Source organism: Paroedura picta, chromosome 8 (genome assembly GCF_049243985.1).
Source record: "Paroedura picta isolate Pp20150507F chromosome 8, Ppicta_v3.0, whole genome shotgun sequence".
NCBI lineage: Eukaryota > Metazoa > Chordata > Lepidosauria > Squamata > Gekkonidae > Paroedura > Paroedura picta.
The window spans coordinates 42,924,710-42,943,040 of record NC_135376.1 but is presented as its reverse complement, the minus strand read 5'-3'; the positions used below and the strand labels follow the sequence as shown (position 1 = coordinate 42,943,040).

The 18,331-nt window shown below is 47.2% G+C and overlaps 2 protein-coding genes across 5 annotated transcripts; one reads left to right on the top strand and one right to left on the bottom strand.

Annotated features, from left to right (window-relative positions):
• Positions 1–725: 725 nt before the first annotated feature.
• SLC25A28 (solute carrier family 25 member 28) lies at positions 726–4,894 on the bottom strand. Its single transcript, XM_077349396.1, has 4 exons — positions 4,418–4,894; positions 3,686–3,914; positions 2,662–2,718; positions 726–1,683 (listed from the first exon to the last, which is right to left on the bottom strand). Exons 1-4 carry the CDS (start codon positions 4,706–4,708, stop codon positions 1,178–1,180), a joined length of 1,083 nt encoding a protein of 360 aa, XP_077205511.1. The 5' UTR covers positions 4,709–4,894; the 3' UTR covers positions 726–1,177.
• A 346-nt stretch (positions 4,895–5,240) lies between these two features.
• Positions 5,241–18,304, top strand: ENTPD7 (ectonucleoside triphosphate diphosphohydrolase 7). 4 transcript variants are annotated; one of them, XM_077349392.1, is made up of 13 exons: positions 5,249–5,460; positions 5,631–5,727; positions 7,051–7,233; positions 11,839–12,044; positions 12,162–12,312; positions 12,708–12,811; positions 13,076–13,132; positions 13,868–14,016; positions 14,533–14,699; positions 15,444–15,768; positions 15,877–15,962; positions 16,105–16,266; positions 17,220–18,304. In XM_077349392.1, exons 2-13 carry the CDS (start codon positions 5,720–5,722, stop codon positions 17,446–17,448), a joined length of 1,827 nt encoding a protein of 608 aa, XP_077205507.1. In that variant the 5' UTR covers positions 5,249–5,460; positions 5,631–5,719; the 3' UTR covers positions 17,449–18,304. The 4 variants fall into 4 exon arrangements, with proteins under 4 accessions (XP_077205506.1, XP_077205508.1, XP_077205507.1 ...); XM_077349391.1 differs by lacking the exon at positions 5,631–5,727 and having other exon boundaries at positions 5,241–5,460; XM_077349394.1 differs by lacking the exon at positions 7,051–7,233 and having other exon boundaries at positions 5,254–5,460.
• The last annotated feature ends 27 nt before the right edge of the window (positions 18,305–18,331 follow it).

The following is an 18,331-nucleotide window of genomic DNA, read 5'->3' as shown; positions in this document are numbered from 1 at the left end:
CTCTTTGCCATGGAGCCCTGGCAGTACACGCAGGCCTATCATGTACAGCCCCCCAGCCCAGACTAAATGTCTATCCATGCAGTGATTGGGAGGCAGCCAAGAGCATCATCTGGAAGGGGCATCACAACTTGTCGAAGGCACTGCCCCTCTAATCTCCTGGCATTTGCACAATCGAAGAATGAAAGGCAAGTCAGTAGCCTGTTGTACAGGAAAGTACTGGCTTATTTTGTTCACTTATTCTACTCCTTGTGAATGGCAATCAGAGTCAGAGGATCATTATGTCACTACTATGGCAAGGTGGTGCAGCTCTTACCTGGAAAGGCCTTGCTGGTAAATTTTTGCTTTATAGTCCAACATTAGAAGTTTACGTTAACACAGATGTTCAATTGGATTAGTCTCAAACAATCTATTTCTCAAAAAAGTGGGTTCTACCCCACAAAGGCATTAACAATTCAGAGTTGGAAAGTTACACAGAACTCTCTATTGTTTGGGCTGTAACTGAGTAACATGGCTAACCCACAGGATTTCCCACTTAACAGGAACGCGTACACGCCCAAGTAGACTGCCCATGGAGCAACAGCTATCATATAAAAACGGTGTATTCTAGAGAAGCCACACATCCCTCCCATTGTAAGATGAGGTTTTTTCATATCCCAGTCCACTTACCTGCAAGACAGCCTTAAGGAGAGTCAGCAGGTGGGGAAGCAGACAATGAGACAACAAGGTACATGACAATAAAGCAGACTTTATTGGAAGTGCCAGGGACCACAACAATCAAAGCCTTCCCAGAGAGCATGGGGTCTATGTGCGTGCTACGAGACAACGGCTCAGCTAACAGTTCCTGCAGCACCATCACCACAGAGGCATCACCGCAACCTTTCCTGGATATGTAGACCAACATTCCAGATTCCAATTTGCTCACAACAGCTCCTGTTAGTCACCCTTCTATTTAGGGGCACATAACTTTGAGGGGAGGGAGATGCTTGTTAAGTGGTGGGCTAGGCAAAGGCAGGTCAGGTGGCTGCTCACCACATACTATCCCACTGGGGAGGATGATCAGCTGTGCAAAGTGCAGCAGCGGGCAAGAGGCGGCATCATCGTTCCAAAGGCTTGCTGCTTGTCGTCCAAGTCTGGCACCAGCCATCCCAAGGCGAGAAGTCCTGTTACACTCCCCAGCTCACCGTCCTTCCTTCCGCTCAGTGAGGATGTATTTGAAGAACTCATAAACAGACCAGGCTATGGCTGTGGAGGGCATCTGGTAAATGACGCGGGCCTGAACCCCACGGAAATAAGCCTTCATCCCACCCACGCGGTACACCGTCCTGACGGCGTGAGTCATGCCTGTGATGTGCCCACTGAGGTTGGTATTCAGTGCCAGGGCCTCCTGGGTGTTCAGCAGCGTTTTGCAAACGTCCAAAGGGGTGGTGGCTGCAGCAGCAAAGGCACCTGCGCCGGCACCAGCCACCATATGAGAGACAGGATTGTATTGTCTTTGGGGGTTGAATTTCTCCTGCAGGGATTCGTAGGCTACGAAATGGATGGCCTGGAAGGGGATATTCATGGTCAGCTGAGTAGTGTAGCTTCGGTAGAAAGCGCCTGCCCCTTCATTGCACCAAACAGCGCGCACACAGTCCGTTACACGCTGGTATGGAGAGTTGTACATCTGCATCCTCTGCTTTACCACTGGGGACAGATGACAGCAGCAGCCCAGCCGTGGAGAAAAGAGAAAAGGGTGAGGGAAGATAATGAGTGCAGGGATCTGAGAGTGGTGCGTTTCATACACTCCTATAGGACAGGGGTCCCCGACCTTTTGGAACCTGTGGGCACCTTTGGATTTCTGAGACAGGGTCCTGGGCACAGCCACAAAACGGCGGCCTCAGAAGGCAGAGCCCACCGCAAAATGTCAAAGAGTAAGTTTAGGCATGACTAATATGAATGCCTCAACATTTTAAGCAGAAGCTCTGTTTTACAAGATGTCTGTTAAAATGAATGTATGGGCTTAATAGATTGCCATGGATACTCACAGCTTATCTTGAGACATGCTTGGAAGAACCATGTACTGTGGTGACAACGGCCGCCAATGAACAGTTAACAAAACTGTACAGACAATAAGTGGCAAAAGCCCACCTGGACCTACCCATTCTATAAAAGGGCTTGGGGTCAGTGGGCACCAGGCGCCTATGGGTTGGGGACCTCTGCTATAGACAATTATCATGCTGCTCATTAACCAGAACCCTCAAACAGAAAAAGTGGAATGTAATTTACCAATCTGACAAATTCCACATTAGAAGAACTTCAATGGTCAAGCATATGCAGCCACTACAGGTCCCACCACAGCAGGGAAGATGCCATTTTTGCCCCCATCTTTGAACTGTGGGACACTTAATAGAGAGGTTGTCCAATGAAACATGTTATTTGCTGCCTGATCACAAGTACAGAATGTGCCTAAGGAACCATATTTTTGATCAGCCATCTATTTGTAGAGTCAGGAAAACCAAGCCATTCTTCCCGACCGGTCAATTCTGTTTCACAAGGATCCAAGCAATGCTTTTAGCCAATAACCTATTAGAAGTCAAATGAGAAAAAATGCCCCCTGGTGACAAGAAAGAGCAGAACAAGCTGTGTGAAAGCTGCAGCAGAGTGGGGAAGAATTAGTGTTACCTTCTGCGGGGTTCATGGCTGCATCATGAAGCAATGTTGCCACACAGCCAGCTGTACCTGCAAGACAAAGACTGTTACATGTAAAGAGAAGAGACAAAGAGACCCACCAGGGTCCCAATGAGCCCCTGAATGTGCTGTCAAGAGTGTATGCAAGGATTAGAGATATATACAGTCAAAAGAAGGAAATTACTGAGAAGTCAGCTTTGGCTTTCAGATTAGAAATCTGGGAACCTCCATTGAAGAGGAAATAGTCAAATCCATTAGTGCTGTACTACAGGCAAAGCATCCCCCTCTTAATCATAGCTCTTACTGGGAAAGATGTTTCAAGAGAGTCCTTCAAGCCTCTCAGTGTTCTCAGATCAGGGAAACTATGCTTGTTCTGCAACTACTTATGACTCCACCTTCCTGCTACCATAACCAACAACTTTCAAAGCCTAGACTGGGTAAAAAAAAAAACAGACAAAAACTAAGGCTCCAAGCTAAATGCATCTTCTTATTAAGTATACCAGGCTCTCAGTAGAGCATTAGAAACATGCTATCAATAAAGGGGTGTGAGCATACCTGCTACAGATAGCTGGAGAACTCATGACAGCAAGCTTGCAGCCAAGTTGTTAGAGAAAAGGAAATGTGAACAATCCTTCTCAGCTTTGGGATTTACTGTCTCACGGAACAGTACTTCAAAGAGATAGTGTTAAAACTCAAACAGAAACACATCCCCTCCCTCTTAAATCCCAGTCTTGCATCCACAATAAGGAAACAGATGTGCTGTTCGCCTCAATTGGAAACCTCAGCTCCCTGTCCCATCTTATTCTCATACAGGTGTGACTCTCAAAACACTAAACTCTCTCACTGATTGCGCTTAGATTTTAAGCTGAAAACAAAAGTACAGAAGAGCATCAAACGGGCAACTTCAGAGAGCAGTGATGTCAAAGCAGACTAGCATTCAGCTCCCCATCTCACTTTCAGCCCCAGCTGGCAACACAGGAGGCCCCTGGGGTGGCAAGGATGTAGGAAGGGACAATACCGTTGGCCAAGTGACTATTGCCCCCAGCATGGATAATGTCGGTAAGTGTCTTTTTCAACTTTTCGTAGCAGGCGAAGTATAAGGCATGGGCAGGGCCTGCCCCTGTGGCCGTGATGTTCAGCCCCCGCATGGGCCGCCAGATCCCTTCGGTTCGCATGATCCTCCACAGACCCTCCAGCACATTCCGGTAGCGAGCTGCAGGTTCAGGTTTCAGTCTCTGCATCCTTGTCTGCCAGAGCAGGAAGGGGAATTGGTTAGACACTCTTATCTGAGCAAGTCCTCCCCATCAGGGCTCTCACGTCACTTGAGAGACCTTTAAGTGGTTTGAGTGCTGAACCACATGCTGTGCCCGCATGCTCCGCAGTGACCTTTGCTGCTGAATCTAGGTCAATGCTTCTCCCACTGGACAGATAACAGCACCCACTTCATCCCTCCCATTTCAAGCTTCAGCCCAAACTTTCTAGAAGCAAGAATAACAGGCATAACAGAATCCGGCTGTACCCATGCCTCCCACGGGCTGCCAACCTTCACGTTCCCAAAGTGGCAGCGACTTACTGACTTGTGGTGTCAAATGGCAAAGGAACATCCGTCCTGCAGCTCTCCCCTAACAGCACAGCTCATTTCATCTGCCCGCACGGCCGCCCACTCTCCTTTGCGCCAACCAGGTTCTCCGCCCAGCCGTACCCCCCAAGCGACGCCTCCCGGTTCCTGCGGCGGTGCACCTGTACTCACCTTGACACAGTCCACCGGGTACATGACGCTGTGCTCCAGGACCCCCGCCACCGCGCCCGCCAACATGTGGGTGGAAGCCGCAGAGCCGCGTGGGAGGGCCTCGTAGTCCGGATCCGGGCCGGTTTCCGTGCCCGGCCCGGGCCCCCCCTTTCCGCCACCCCCCCAGGACCACGCCCAGCCCGCCCCTCCCCCACCCCCACCGCCCCTGCCCAGGAGGAGGAAGTAGAGGCGGACTGGCTCCGCCCCGCCACTCTGCCGGGGCCCTGCCGCGCCGCCCGCCCCCAGCTCCATGGCGCCTCCGTCGAGTCCGCTGCGGGCCGCCTACTTGCTCCTGCGGCTCCCGCTCTCTTCGCCCCGCCTAGGCCAGCCGCTTATTGGCCAGTACCTAGCTTCGCACCGCCCAAGCCCAGCGCTCATTCGTCACCCGAGACTCCGGTGAGCTGGCATTGGGTAAGGCCAGGCTTGTCGCTCTCCTATGCAGAGAACACATTGGGCAACGCTTGGTTGACCTTTCCCTCTGCCCTCCTCAGCGGACTCTACGTCCTCTAGAAGTGCTTCAAAGCCTGGAGAAGGTGCAGTCTTATTGGCCACGACGACTGCCATTTAGAATGACAGACTGGGGAATAAAGGCCCGCTCAGTTTTTCTACGGCGCGTGCGGTTTGTTTGTAGACGCTGGTTGGCTTGTCTTTCGTGATGACGTCGACGCGGGAATGGTACAACTTGGCCTGGGGAGCAAGAGGAACGGGGGGGGGGGGGATCACGCCGGGCTTGGGAGTGGCCGCAGGGCGCCTGCGCCACATTCTCCTTGACGTGCAAGGGGGCCTGGCCGCTGGATTGGCCCAGATGTTGTGACGTGGCGGAGATGACAGACTGCCGCCGGCCGAAAGCCTCGCCGTCCGCCCGGGGAGCGGCGGATTGGCTCCCTGCACGTGGAGGCGGAGTTGGGCGCCCGGGCTCGCTCCGCAACGTCAGCGCTGCCGATGCCTCCACTGCCGGGGCTGCGGGCGACGTGGCTGGAGAGCGGCGGCAACAGAGGAGGCCGGTGAGACGCGGCGGCACCTCCGCCTGCCTGGCGACTGGGGCTGCCCCGGGAGGGGGTCGTGGCGCCCATCCGGGGGGGGGGTCTCTCTTCCCCTCCCCTCCGAGCCGGGTCTCTTGCTGCTGCGGCGAGAGAGAGCCCCGCTTAGCAGCAACCGCTGGCTTCTTTTCCAGGCTCTAGGACTTTTAGAGGGCAAAGAGATGCTGCTTCCTCCGGGCGGACACAAAGGAAATTAGCCGTGCTTAGGGAGTGGGGCAAGCACATGGCCAGGTGAGATCCGGGAATGCAGATCCGCCGTTACTTTACCTGCCCGTTTCCTTCCCGGTGATGTGACCTCTTTACAGTGGTGTATCTAATTGGGATTGGAAACAGCCTGCTGATCAACGGCTTGGAGACTTTTATGGAAAATAATATGTTGTCTGCAGTTCTCTGTTGCGGCAGGAAGCTTTAGTGCTGTCAAAAATCTTAATAGGGGCTTATTGCCAGGGAAGTTGAATAATCAAGTTAACTGTTTCTTAAGTTGTATAGTGGAGCAGAACAGTAGTTTCAAAACTTGACTGGAATATGAATTCATATATAGCGTTGGGATAGAGGTGAAAAATGATTTATTTCTAACGGGGGAATAGACCATGCACAGTGAACAGGTCAGGACAACAAATAGAATGATAGTGTATTGTGACAATTATAACTACGTTGCTTTCTGTATTTGCAATTCTATTTTCTGCATTGTCTATAATATATTTGAATGTAAGCAGTTTTGGTTTGTATTGTTTTCTACTTCTATTGAATTATTTGTTACATATATGATTGCATTGTTTTAGATTCTGTAATCTTTCTTGAGTTTCAGTGAGTATGGTAGGCTGTAAATAAACACACACAATAGTCAACAATTGGCAGTAGTGCTGTTTATTTGTGGAAATAAAATATAAAACTACTAGTCATGTAATAACTTTTTTACTAACCAAAGTAGTGAGGATAAGATTTCAGGTTCTTCAGAACTTCTCATCAGGCTGAATGTTAAGTATGGAAAAGCAGGAGGCATTCAGGGCATATTGAAAGAATTGCATCTTCCATAAAGTGGTGATCCGGAAATGTTAGATATTGTTCTGGGTGAAAATCCAGCCGTGATTACCAAGAATGAAGAAGCAAAAGTGATCTCTTTCACTGGAAAAAAATTAAAACTAGCAATCCATCAGAAGCATCTCTATTAGTATCTAAAATACAAATGCCCTTATGAGCTGACTTATTTTCGGATGTGTTTAGGGAGGTTACCAAAGTGACCAGATTGCAGGCTCATATAGTATGACTCAGGTGGCCTGCTTATATCTGTGGTTCTCAGTTTGAAACAGAAGCCTTCCTTTCATTGGGAATGACCTTGTGGATCCACAGAGCCCAAATGTCCCTTATTCTATCCCCAAATGCATACTGTAACTTACTGGAGAAAAGATTTTTCCTGTTCACAATTCTGCACTGCACACAGTGTGAATTTCTTTGCAGGATGTGAGGAGAATTTAAATGCGGGTTTCTCTGGTTATTGTATTGGCAAGGACTAAGGCTAACTGCAAAACAACCACTCTTATCTCTCTATTCCAGGTTCTGTGTTTCCTGCCTGTGTCCAGCATCTTGGCACTTCACTGTGCCTTTAGTGAGCCTTTGTCCCCGTCAGCGCCTGGTACTGCTGGGCATTTCATTGGGAACCTGTTTTGTGCTGTTTGCAACCACTGCAAATCTATGGCATTGGAGGGCTTTTAGCACTCAGGACAGGCAGTTTGAAAGGTGGGTGAGCAGGATTGTAGGGTCACCAACTCCAGCTTGACAAATTATTTGAGATTTCTAGGTGCTTGGGGAGGGCAGGGTTTGGGAAGTTTGCTTGGAAGTCTCCTCCAGAGCTCGAGGGAAATTGATATCTGTAGTCTGGAGATCAAGTAATTCAGCATGACCTGTAAGGTGGAGCTCTTCTGCCAAGGTAAAAAGCTATTTTCATGAGAAAACTTTTATATCATGCGAATAGAGTTGAGCAAGAGACAAGACTTCTTTCCCCTCTAGGCGCCTATAAAATTTGCCGAAGAAAGGAATGGTATTTCCAGAAAATAGCTTTTTTCTGGTAGCTATTCAAAGCTCATTTTGGAAGGTTTCACTGGTCTGAACATATTTCAAAGTTGATTTTGTAAAGGCATTTGTGTCAGAATGAATTTGGTTACAATCAATATTTTTGCCTCTCATGGGATTTTCTCAAGCTTTTTTGGAATTTGGCAATCCTGGTCTGGCATGCAACAAACCTTTAGAGACCTGCTAAATTGAGTCCAAAAGATGGTATCAGCCCTAGTTGCAGAGACTGAATAGAGGGAATTTTTCTGGAAAGGGTGACAGACAATCCAACTGAGAAAGGTTTTTAGTTTTTTTTTCCTGGAATGGATCAGTCAGTGCAGCTTCTTTGTCAAAGGTACAAGTTCTGTTTAGTTCAGAAGCCCTGGATGAGAACTGGCCTCCATTGACTTCATTCAGCAAAACCTAAGCAATGGGTTGCTTCTGACATAGTTCTAGAAACATGTAGTAGGAAATGCTTTTTAGACTGTTGAAATGCGCAGAGATCAAAGTCAAATAGATTTAGTCTCTGATAAACACATCAGCCTCTTGCTCTCTAAAAGGGGAACATTGGCATCCAAAACAAGAAATTGGGCCACAAAAATTCTTTTGAATGCTGATAAATCTCAGTTGGAATAAAAATAACAGGAGCAATAGTGGGCTAAGAAATCTGTTAGACAGCAGGATGAATTGATAGAAAGGAATCAATCTAAAATGGAAAGTGCTACAGAAAATGCGGGCGGAACAAGTACAGTATGAACCATAACTGCCCTTATCTTCATCACTTCATCACTTTCTAGTTCTTCTGGTACTGGAACATCCCAGTCTTTATGAGAATATTAGGAAATGGGTATATTTCATGTAATTCAAATACAATCATAGAATGGCATAGATTAATGGACTTGCAGAAAAGATGGGAGGGCAAAGAACATATTTCCCATTCTGCCAGGAGCTGTTTGCTCCTCTTATTAGGGCAGCACTTCTTTTGTCTTGATTACTTGTTGGAAAGGAGCCACCTGCACTTTGCCCAAGTGGCATGTTCTCACTGGCAGAGGAGAGGAAGAGTGGGAGGGGCTGTTAAGGCCAAGAGATCAATGAGAGCAAAGAGCTTCTGACTGTGTGTGTGGCAGAGTGGGGGATGATCACGCTGTTCTTAAGCTGGTGCCATGATGAATTTGTGAATGAGATGATCTTCTGCAGGGGCAGTTTATAGAGAAGACTTACCTTCCCACAAATCTTCATGGCACTTCTAAGTGGAGCTCTCCCCCAAGAAAAGATGCTCTTCAACTTCTCACTTGCATGCAGCATGGCAAGTCTCTAGTTACAATATGTTTTGTGACCTGCAATGGGAGGATGTGATGCATGTCCCTCGGTGAAGGGTAATCGTGTTAGTCTGTTGTAGCAAAATAAACCAAAAGTCCACTAGCTCTTGAATGACTTACAACTTTTCTTTCAGTATATATGAGTTTCCATGTCACAGCCCAATTCCTGGAATAGGTGAAGGGGAAAAACTTTCATGACAGTTTACACCCACCCATGCTTCTACATAGGCTCTCATACATTCTGGCAAAAAACTGTCAGTGAAAACAAGCTACTCTAAAGGAAACAAAGTTTTTGAAAAGCTCTACAATTTTTAAATATTGTAGCTCTACATTAGTATGATGATGCCAAACTGCTACAAAGTCCAGGGATAATTACTTGCATTTCTACTTATAACATGATATACAGCAGTCCCTAAGGAATAGCATGAGAGGGAGCCATTGTTCACACACAAGCTACCTTTTTGGCAAGAGTCTAGACTAGCAGTCATAAATTTAAGGATGCATCATTAAGACAGGGAAAGTGTTTTGCATCTGACATCCTCTTCGAACCAGTGAGCTTCAGACAAAGGACACATTAATAATTTTAAATCTCCTAGGAGTGAATAACTCTTTAAGATTCTCTTAGCTTGTGATGAAGGCAGGTTGGACTCTGGTTGAGCTTGAACCAAAAAGGAATTTTATATGGCAGCATGTTAAATATTGCATTTACATAACCTTTTGAGAACAGCAGTCATGCTCTTTCCATTAAGATCAGAAGTGCTCATGAAAGATGTAAATGTTGTGCAGCTGACATTAGCTTGATATGATTTTTGATTAGAGGTGATTGAGTCCAAGATATTTTATAGGCTCCTTTAGAATTCTAATGGGTCAAAAACTTAGATCTGTATTTTTTTTCCTGTTTTCTGTGGCCTGAGAACGTGGCCTTAGTTCTCTATGGCTTGTCTGGTCTATCATGTTGCAGTCTTCAGTCACTTGGTGAGCTCTTCTCCGTTTCCCTCTTTCAGGACTGCTGATTAGCAGAAGTAAAACAAAGAATATAATGGGTTGTGGCTTTTGTTCCTAGCAGGCTTGGCTTTCCACTTTATTTTATTGTTTTCTGGACAAGATGTAATGGCTTTTTACATCCCTTGGCTCTTACATCTGTGGAGAATCCAAGTGGAGTATCTGGGGTGATAGTTATCTCAAATGTGGTTGCCACATGATAGTCTGTGTGTTATGGATAGAGTTCAGAAACTGTTCTAGGGACACAGACTTTGCTGGAATGGCACCTCCTGGATAACTGAATGTGTGCCTTCTCTAAAAGGCAGCTATCAAACCTCTGCTTTGTTTCAGATAGGCTGTGGGAAGGTGATGAGGCTGTGCTGAGTGACCGTGAATTTGATCAGGACGGCCTAATGGCTCTGGAGAAGCCACTAACTCATTTAGCATTCTTGCTGACTGCAGGAGGAGATGGTGTGGCCCCCAGCCCCTCTCCAATTACGCTGACTAGACAGCACAGCGGGTGAATGGTTCATCTTGGCATCCACGCTCTGTGTCCCAAGGAGTGGAGGCCAGGGCCTCAGAGAATCCAAAAAGCTTTCATTCTGCTTCTGCAAGTGGGAATGGGAATCTCCACAGGGACTAGATGCATATGCCTAGTCAGCACTTCCTGTAGTAGTCATGGAGCAACAGAGGCCTCTTCTGTTCCTGGGGTTAAGGTACTAATGCAAAAATGGGCTGCCTCTGAAAACATAAGCCAGGTGGACATTGTGCAGAGTGCAGAAATCCCACTCTCCTATTCCTTGGCAGCAGGTGTGGGATGGGAGAGCTGACTGTGCCCAGTAGTCAGTCGGAAAAGCATCGCCTCACATCCTCGCAGAAAGAAGCATTGATTAGATTAAAAGTTCCAAAATACTTTGTGCATTCAATAAATCCGTCCTAACCCTTATACATATTTAGCCAGGCACTTCTGCTAGTCTTGCATATTTGGCAATAATATGGGATAAATTCTTATTTTTATCTGAAAGGAATTCCTTTAATTTGCCTTGTCTTGAAGTAGCCCTTAAGTCAGTAAAGATGGAAAACAGTAATTCCTGACGCAATTGATTATGAATACAGCAAGCAAAAATCACATGCATTGACCTCGAGAGCTCTGGGCTTCAAATTGTGACTGGCACAAAGGGGCAGAAGTCTGCCCCATGAAGCCGGAAGCCACCCAGAACACTGCTTTGGAAGAGAGTAGAGGCAGCACAGGCTCATTGTGATTCTGAAGATGCTTCTATGGAGCTAGTACAGTGTAGTGGTCAAAGCATCAGGTGAGGATCTAAGAGCCAGCTTGGTGTAGTGCTTAGGAGTGCAGACTATTATAAGAGCCAGGTTTGATTCCTCTCTCCCCCAAATGCAGCCAGCTGGGTGACCTTGCGCTTACCACAGCATTGATAAAGCAGTCCTGACTGAGCAGTAACATCAGGCCTCTCGGCCTCACCTCCCTCACAGGGCGTCTGTTGTGGGGAGAGGAAAGGGAGGGAGATTGTAAGCCACTTTGAGACTGCATCGGGTAGAGAAAAGCAGCATATAAGAATCAACTCTTCTTTGAATCTCCACTCTACTGTGGTAGCCTAACCTACCTCACTGGGTCATTGTGAGGAAAAATTGAGAAGGGGAGAATGGTCTAAGTCACTTTAGGTCCCTACTGAGGAGATAAGGGGTATCACTGACACTGGGTTTGCCAGTGCTGGAAGACTGGCGGTTAAGCCATGTAATGGGAAGACTTTTCTTAGTAAGGCTGGAACAGGTTTCTCCAGCTGCACACCCATTCCAAATGGTGTCACTGTTTCATTTCCACAGCAGAGACTGTCATGCTGTCTGAGTCATTCTGCATCTCTTAGGCATGGCCAGAGACATAAGGAAGCTTCTCAGGAACACGGAGGCTGCCTTTTATGCTTGGTTTTGGTCTCTCCCAGTGATATGAAGGCAATGTCTTTCCATTTTGCAGGTACTTGGCACGGATCCAGGACCTGGAGGCCACTGACACTGAAAATGTGGCTCTGAATTACGGGGTGGTTGTCGACTGTGGGAGCAGTGGGTCCCGGGTCTTTGTGTATTTTTGGCCACCGCACAATGGCAACCCCCATGACTTACTGGACATCCGGCAGATGCGTGATCGCAACAGCCAGCCTGTCGTCAAGAAGATCAAGCCAGGTTTGTGCTGCCTTCTTGTTAATGGATGTGGGTCTCTGGAAAGTCAGCCGGAGAGCTTCTGTTGTAGGATCTAGTGCTTTGTGACGGCTGCTCAGCCAAATCCCTTTTCTTGTGTAGGGATCTCTACATTAGCAACAACTCCGGACAAGGCCAGTGATTACATGAGGCCACTGCTCAGCTTTGCTGCTGCCTACATACCCAGGACGAAGCACAAGGAGACCCTCCTCTACATCTTATGTACAGCAGGGATGAGACTGCTGCCTGACTGGTGAGTGATCCTGGGCCTGAATGGGGGAAATGAACATGGCAGAGCTTGTGACATGCATTGGGCAGAGCCCTCCAGGGATGCTATGAAGAGGCAGGCAATGGCAGGCCACCTCTGAATGTCTCCTGCCTTGAAAACTCCATGAGGTCACTTGATGGCACTTCCCACCACCAAATATTATCCCAGCAGGTTGGCTGGCAAGAAGCAATGCTTAGGAAGCTTGAGTTTTGCATATTCCTGGCCCTGAAGAGGCTGAGGAGGATTACATTCTTATTTTGGGACATTACAGGGTTTCTAAATGGGAAGGAGTCTGCTATGTGGCCATGGAGAAAGCAGGGTTACATATCTCCACTTTGTGTATTGTGAAAGACTGAGCATTTCCTTATGCATATTTATAGGCAGCAGGCAGCAATCCTGGAGGACTTGGTGAGGGACGTGCCCTTGGAATTTGACTTCCTTTTCTCTGAGTCACATGCGGAAGTGATCTCAGGGAAGCAAGAAGGTGGGAGAATAAGTTTCGATGGTTTGGTCATGCTCTCCTGGAGAGCTTGGGAGGGGGCTAAACGGTGCTGTACACAGCCTAAACCAGCAGCAGGGATGCTGCATGCTGTGAAAGCTGCACTCTTTGTCTTGGCTTACCTACAGCAGCCACTTGCCGATGGTACCTGTTACCACACAGTGTCTCATCCCTTCAAGGACAGGAGGCTGCTATTGTTCCTTTAATTTCCCAGAGACCTAATGTCATCTCTGGCTCTCTTTCCCTTAGGTGTCTATGCTTGGATAGGCATCAACTTCGTCCTGGGGCGATTTGACCATAGAGAAGGTGAGCCTGGAAGAAAGGACTGCAGGCATGGAGTTCTTGTGGGTGGACAGCAGATTTTTCTTTGGGCTGATCCTATTAGGGGAGGGAATAGCGTTTACATTTGGCTTAATTCCCCACAGGAATAGGGACATGAATTCTTCCTCCCTACTCTTCTAGGTTTGATTCCCTATTGTCAGCAGTGGTGCCTATGGGTGGGAAGTATTTGAAATTTCTCCCCCTCCTGTGTTTTCAGAGTACATCCCAAATGAGGAAGGCAAAAGTGATTCCTTCCCCCCTCCATGTATGTTATTTTTTCCTGAAATATCGGTATGATGATTGCACCCTCCCTCACAGGGTTTCCCCTTTATATAGCTCTTAGCTGAGCAATCCCTTTTTCTTTCTTCTTGGTCCCAGACACTAAAGTTGGTGATGGCAGGGACATTCACAGAGGTTCGAGTTTCTTATCTACTGGGTAGAGATCACCCCCCCCACACACCACACACACAATCTTCTAGGACCTACTTCCCTCAGACTCATGGGGATGGGATAGTGTCCCATTTCCCTAACTCAGGATCCTTCTTGAACCTCTCACAGTCTGCCTTGATCTCTCACTGTCAACTGTCAGCTCACAGCTCCTATCTGACCCTCTCCGCTGAAGAATTCCATTTGAATTCCATGTCACTCAAGGTTCTCAAATCAGGTTGCAGCATTAACCATTCACTGTCACAATTGGTAAACACCTCTCTTTAATTGCAGAAGAAGATGCACTGGTTTCAGTGACTCTTGCTGGCCAAGAAGAGCCTCTATTGAGAAAGAGGACAGTTGGCATCCTAGATATGGGAGGCGCTTCTCTACAAATAGCCTATGAGGTGCCTAACTCTATGGACTTCTCGTCGCCACAGCAGGTGTGTAAATATTGGGCAAGACTAGATAGGGGTGTTCTATCCTATTAAGAGCAACCCTATTGGATCAGACAAGACTCATCCAGGCCTCTATCCTGTTTCCCACAATGGCCAATCAGATGTCTCAGAAGGGCCATGCCAAAAGAGGCCCAAACCTCCCTCTGTTGTCTCAGCACCTGGTACTCAGTGGTACTTTTATAAAGTACTTATTTTTGCCTGCCCTAGATCCAGTGCTCATAAAATTTGTTGAGTGCCCTTGAGTTCTACTATTTTTGTTGACCATTTTTGTAGACTGCAATATGCTTGCTGAGATGGGGTGACTAGAACTGTACATAGTACCCTAAATTTAGCCACACTAATACATCTGTTTCCTGCTAAGTCATAAGTTTAAATGGTAGAATGTCAACTTGTTACCTCCACTTGCCTGAGTTCTTCAGATAGTCTCCAAAATACAATGAGTAGCCTTCCTAATTCTTCCGCAGCAAAGATTGCCATAACCAATTAATTAATTAATTCTAGGAGGAAGCTGCCAAGAGCCTTCTTGCTGAGTTCAACCTTGGCTGCAATGCACAACACACAAAGCATGTGTACCGGGTCTATGTCAACACCTTCCTGGGCTTTGGGGGCAACTTTGCTCGGCAACGCTATGAAGAATTGGTGCTGAATCAGACCACCATCCACAACAGGTATCCTTGCCTTCATAAACTCAGGCTGTCAAGTCATTATAATAAACCAGGCAAGGGCCAGGGTAGACCTTTGAGATACGAAGGTGCTCTCTACATCCTTAGCTCAATTCTGAAAATAGGAAGTAAGCCGGATGGGGATCACTTAACTCCTTATTTTGACAGCATTTTAAGAGGCTCACGGTGCCATGTGCTTCACCGTTCTTTTTTCATGAAAACCTGAATCCCCCTGAAGGTGACTTGCTGAGTGTGCCATCACTTGCCCATTGGGTCCAGCTGGTTGCATAGAGTGATGAATCCACTGGGAGGCATTGTGGTGCCCATCCTTTCAGTGTTTTGTGGTAAGACTGGATCTTCAACCCACAGGATTGCTGTTGCAATCCCTGCCAATAAAAGTGTGCCATAACTGTAGCACTCTCTTCCATTTCTTCCTAGGTACTCAAGATCAAATCAGAATTAGACAGCAACCCCACTGCAGACAGGGAAGTGTCCCCTGAATGGTTAGCAGGCACTCAGTGAATGTGCCTGTTACAGGCACACTGCAGTTGGAATGCAACTTTTAGGGCATGTGCTAGCACCACTGCTGGTAGAGGACAAAAAGGGGACAAGCATGTCTCATGTTTGCACATTGTTAGTGGGAAGTGATAAGTTAGGCTGAATGACGTGGGCAGTGGGAGTTTGGCTTCATGCCTTTGCTGCTTTACGTGGATGTAAAGAAAAACAGGGTCTCTCTCTCTCTCATTACAGGTTAGAGGGCGATCAGAGTGGGACAGATTCCAAGGTGCCAATCCTGGATCCTTGCCTGCCTATAGGACTGGAGGATGTCGTGGAGCAAGGGGGGCAGACCTTGCATGTCAGGGGCCAGGGAAACTGGCGGACCTGTGCAGAGAGGCTGCTCCCTCTGCTGGCTAGAGACAGCAGCAACCAGACTTCACTGAGGAATACCTACCAAGCACCCATTGACTTTGATAACAGTGAATTCTATGGGTTTTCAGAATTCCACTACTGCACAGAAGATGTGCTGCGTCTGGGAGGACTATACCATGCACCCACCTTCACACGTGCTGCTCAGGTGAATATGAATGGAGGGGGCAGGAAGGGTCTCTCATCCTCACCCTTAGATGGACATGGCTGCTAGTGTTTGTGGATTTTCTGCTGATCTCCCTGTTTCACTTTCCAGGATTATTGCAGTCTGAGCTGGACATTACTAACTCAGAGGTTCCGTGACAAGCTGTACTCATCACATGCAGACCTGCATCGTGTCAAGTAAGAAACCAATCTTTCCTTTTCTATAAGGGATGGAAAATATTCTTGCTTTTTCTCTTGTGCCTTAGTGTGGGGCAGGAGCCCAAGGGCTTCTGTTCCCTTTCTGATTCTGGTTAACAGTGTCCTTATCCTTTGTCTGCAGGTACCAGTGCTTCAAGTCAGCCTGGATGCACCAGGTCCTCCATAAAGGGTTCAATTTCCCCATGGACTACTCTGGCCTGCGCACTGCTCAGTTAGTGTATGACCGTGAGGTGCAGTGGACACTGGGAGCCATTCTTTACAAGACCCGCTTCTTGCCCCTCAGGTAATGCAAAAGCCCATGTACTAGCCCATTCTTATTCATTTGCACAATACAAGATACTACATATGCTAGGTCAGCCTCACATGTTGAGGACCTTTTCTGAGTGATGGGCAGCAGGGAAAAGGGGGGGGGAAATGCTCCCCAGGAACATTCCAAAAGGTGTAGCAGGGGTATGTGAACTGGGTCTTATTTCAAAGAACCTCAGCTTGATGGAGAATTTGGGTGGTATGCTGAACTTCCTCAAGTCTCTGCTAAATATCAATTCCTTTTGAAATTCATACATTGTTCTCCTTTTGACTTGAGCTTTCTGACTTTACCCACTTGTTTTCCATGTGTCTTTTGCATTACATCTGGTGATATTTAAGAGACCGGATTCCTATTTGAAGAGCAAACCCACAGACATATGGGATCTGTTCAGTCTTCTGAACAGTCTTCTCATTTCATCAGTATTCCATAAGGAATACAAGCAGGGACACACAAGAAACTCATGTAGAAATTCCTTCCAACTGTTCTTGTCTCTGACTACTGACAGCCCCTTCCTTCCTCCATCTCTTTCCTTTATGCACCACTCCCCCACTCCCCCCAGCATTGGTCCCTACTCCCCCCACCCACTGTCTACTTTCCTCACCACCCAAGAAAGGATTGGCTGTGGGCTGCCTCCAACCCAAACATGGCTAGTGGGCAGCATCCATCTTAGCCAGTTGTTGACATGCTCCATGCCCACTGATTTTTAGGACTGCTGAGCCACAGAGTGGCTGCAGGTTTCCTCTTAGCCCAAACACTGTAGGCATTCAGCACCTACTTCCTCAAGTTGCTCCTCCTGACCTTCTGACAATCACATGCAGTTTGCTTAATCTGTTTCATTATAAATATGGGTTGCTGAACTTCTGCTGTCGGGCAGTTGTTTGAAGGTGCAAGAGGAAAAAAAATCTACACTGATCTTCTTCTCTTTCCAGGGATCTCCGCCCTGAAGGCATCCGCCCAGCCCACAGTTCGTTGCTGCGTCTTTCCTTTGTCTACAATCACTATCTTTTCTTCGCATGCATTCTTGTGGTGATGCTAGCGATTGGACTCTACCTCCTCCGCCTGCGCCGCATCCACCACCGGCAGCTGCACTCGGCATCACTGGACCTGCTGTGGTTGTCAGAAGTGGTGCCGCTGCCAGGCCAGGAGGCAGGCGTTTGATGACAGAACTACCTCTCAAAGACCATTCAGTCACTCTGGCTTTAACAAAGCCCTAAAGCTTGATGGTTTAATATTTTGAACCAGAATCCTGCGGAGGCTCCAAGCTGAAATCAGTCCCTGTTTACCTTGCTTCTTATTTGCAGGATGGAGAAAAAAAGCCCTACAATCACAGTGGGTTAAGTTTTATCATGTGCTTAAAAGCCCCAACCAACACAGAATAAATAAACGGTGCATACTAATGAGAGGGGGTGGGGAATGAAAGCAGACTGCTGTATTCACTGCAGATCTGTAAGTGACCAAAGAGAACTTGATTTACTCAGGGAAAGAGAAGGAAGGACCTTGTGTTGGCAAGGGCTCAGTCCTATTTTTGGGACTGAATATCTTTTCTAGTAGGGCACCTCTTTTAAGCAAAAAATGGTGCTTGAACTCTGAGCCTAGCCCTTTGTTCCCTGGGGGCTATTCTTATATCTTTTATATGTAGACCAAGAGAAGAAGAGGACCACAAAGACCCTTTTAAGAAAAGGGCTTATTATTTGCTGCTATTTTTTGTCTCCTACATGTGGGAGCCAGACCACCTCTTGGGCACAGGGAAAGTTTAGAACTCTCTGGAATCCTATACATTTCATCTAAATTAAATGTTTTGCCACTGTTTTCTGGCTCATCTTAAGTCCACCTTAGATTCTGCAGCAGCTCGCCTGGAAAAGACCTTTGAATACTTCAACCAGTTCAACTTGTTTTAATAATATCTAGCCCTTAGAATCAATTGTGGGCTGGTCACATTTTTTCCTGTTTTAATACTTGAACTACAATGGGCCCAGTCACAGTAGCAATAAATTATTCTAAGTTCTGTAATCAAGAGTTTTTTCATCAGCTCAGAGAGTGA

What these genes read in the sequence shown, in the direction of transcription:
- ENTPD7 (XM_077349391.1), top strand. Translation starts at nt 5,399, where the DNA reads ATGCCTCCACTGCCGGGGCTGCGGGCGACGTGGCTGGAGAGCGGCGGC. An exon ending in CAGACCACCATCCACAACAG is followed by an intron (nt 14,700 to 15,443) that starts GTATCCTTGCCT and finishes CTCTCATTACAG; the next exon opens with GTTAGAGGGCGATCAGAGTG. An exon ending in CCTTCACACGTGCTGCTCAG is followed by an intron (nt 15,769 to 15,876) that starts GTGAATATGAAT and finishes TTCACTTTCCAG; the next exon opens with GATTATTGCAGTCTGAGCTG.
- SLC25A28 (XM_077349396.1), bottom strand. Translation starts at nt 4,708, where the DNA reads ATGGAGCTGGGGGCGGGCGGCGCGGCAGGGCCCCGGCAGAGTGGCGGG. An exon ending in ACCCGGTGGACTGTGTCAAG is followed by an intron (nt 3,915 to 4,417) that starts GTGAGTACAGGT and finishes CTGCTCTGGCAG; the next exon opens with ACAAGGATGCAGAGACTGAA. An exon ending in CAATAGTCACTTGGCCAACG is followed by an intron (nt 2,719 to 3,685) that starts GTATTGTCCCTT and finishes TTTGTCTTGCAG; the next exon opens with GTACAGCTGGCTGTGTGGCA.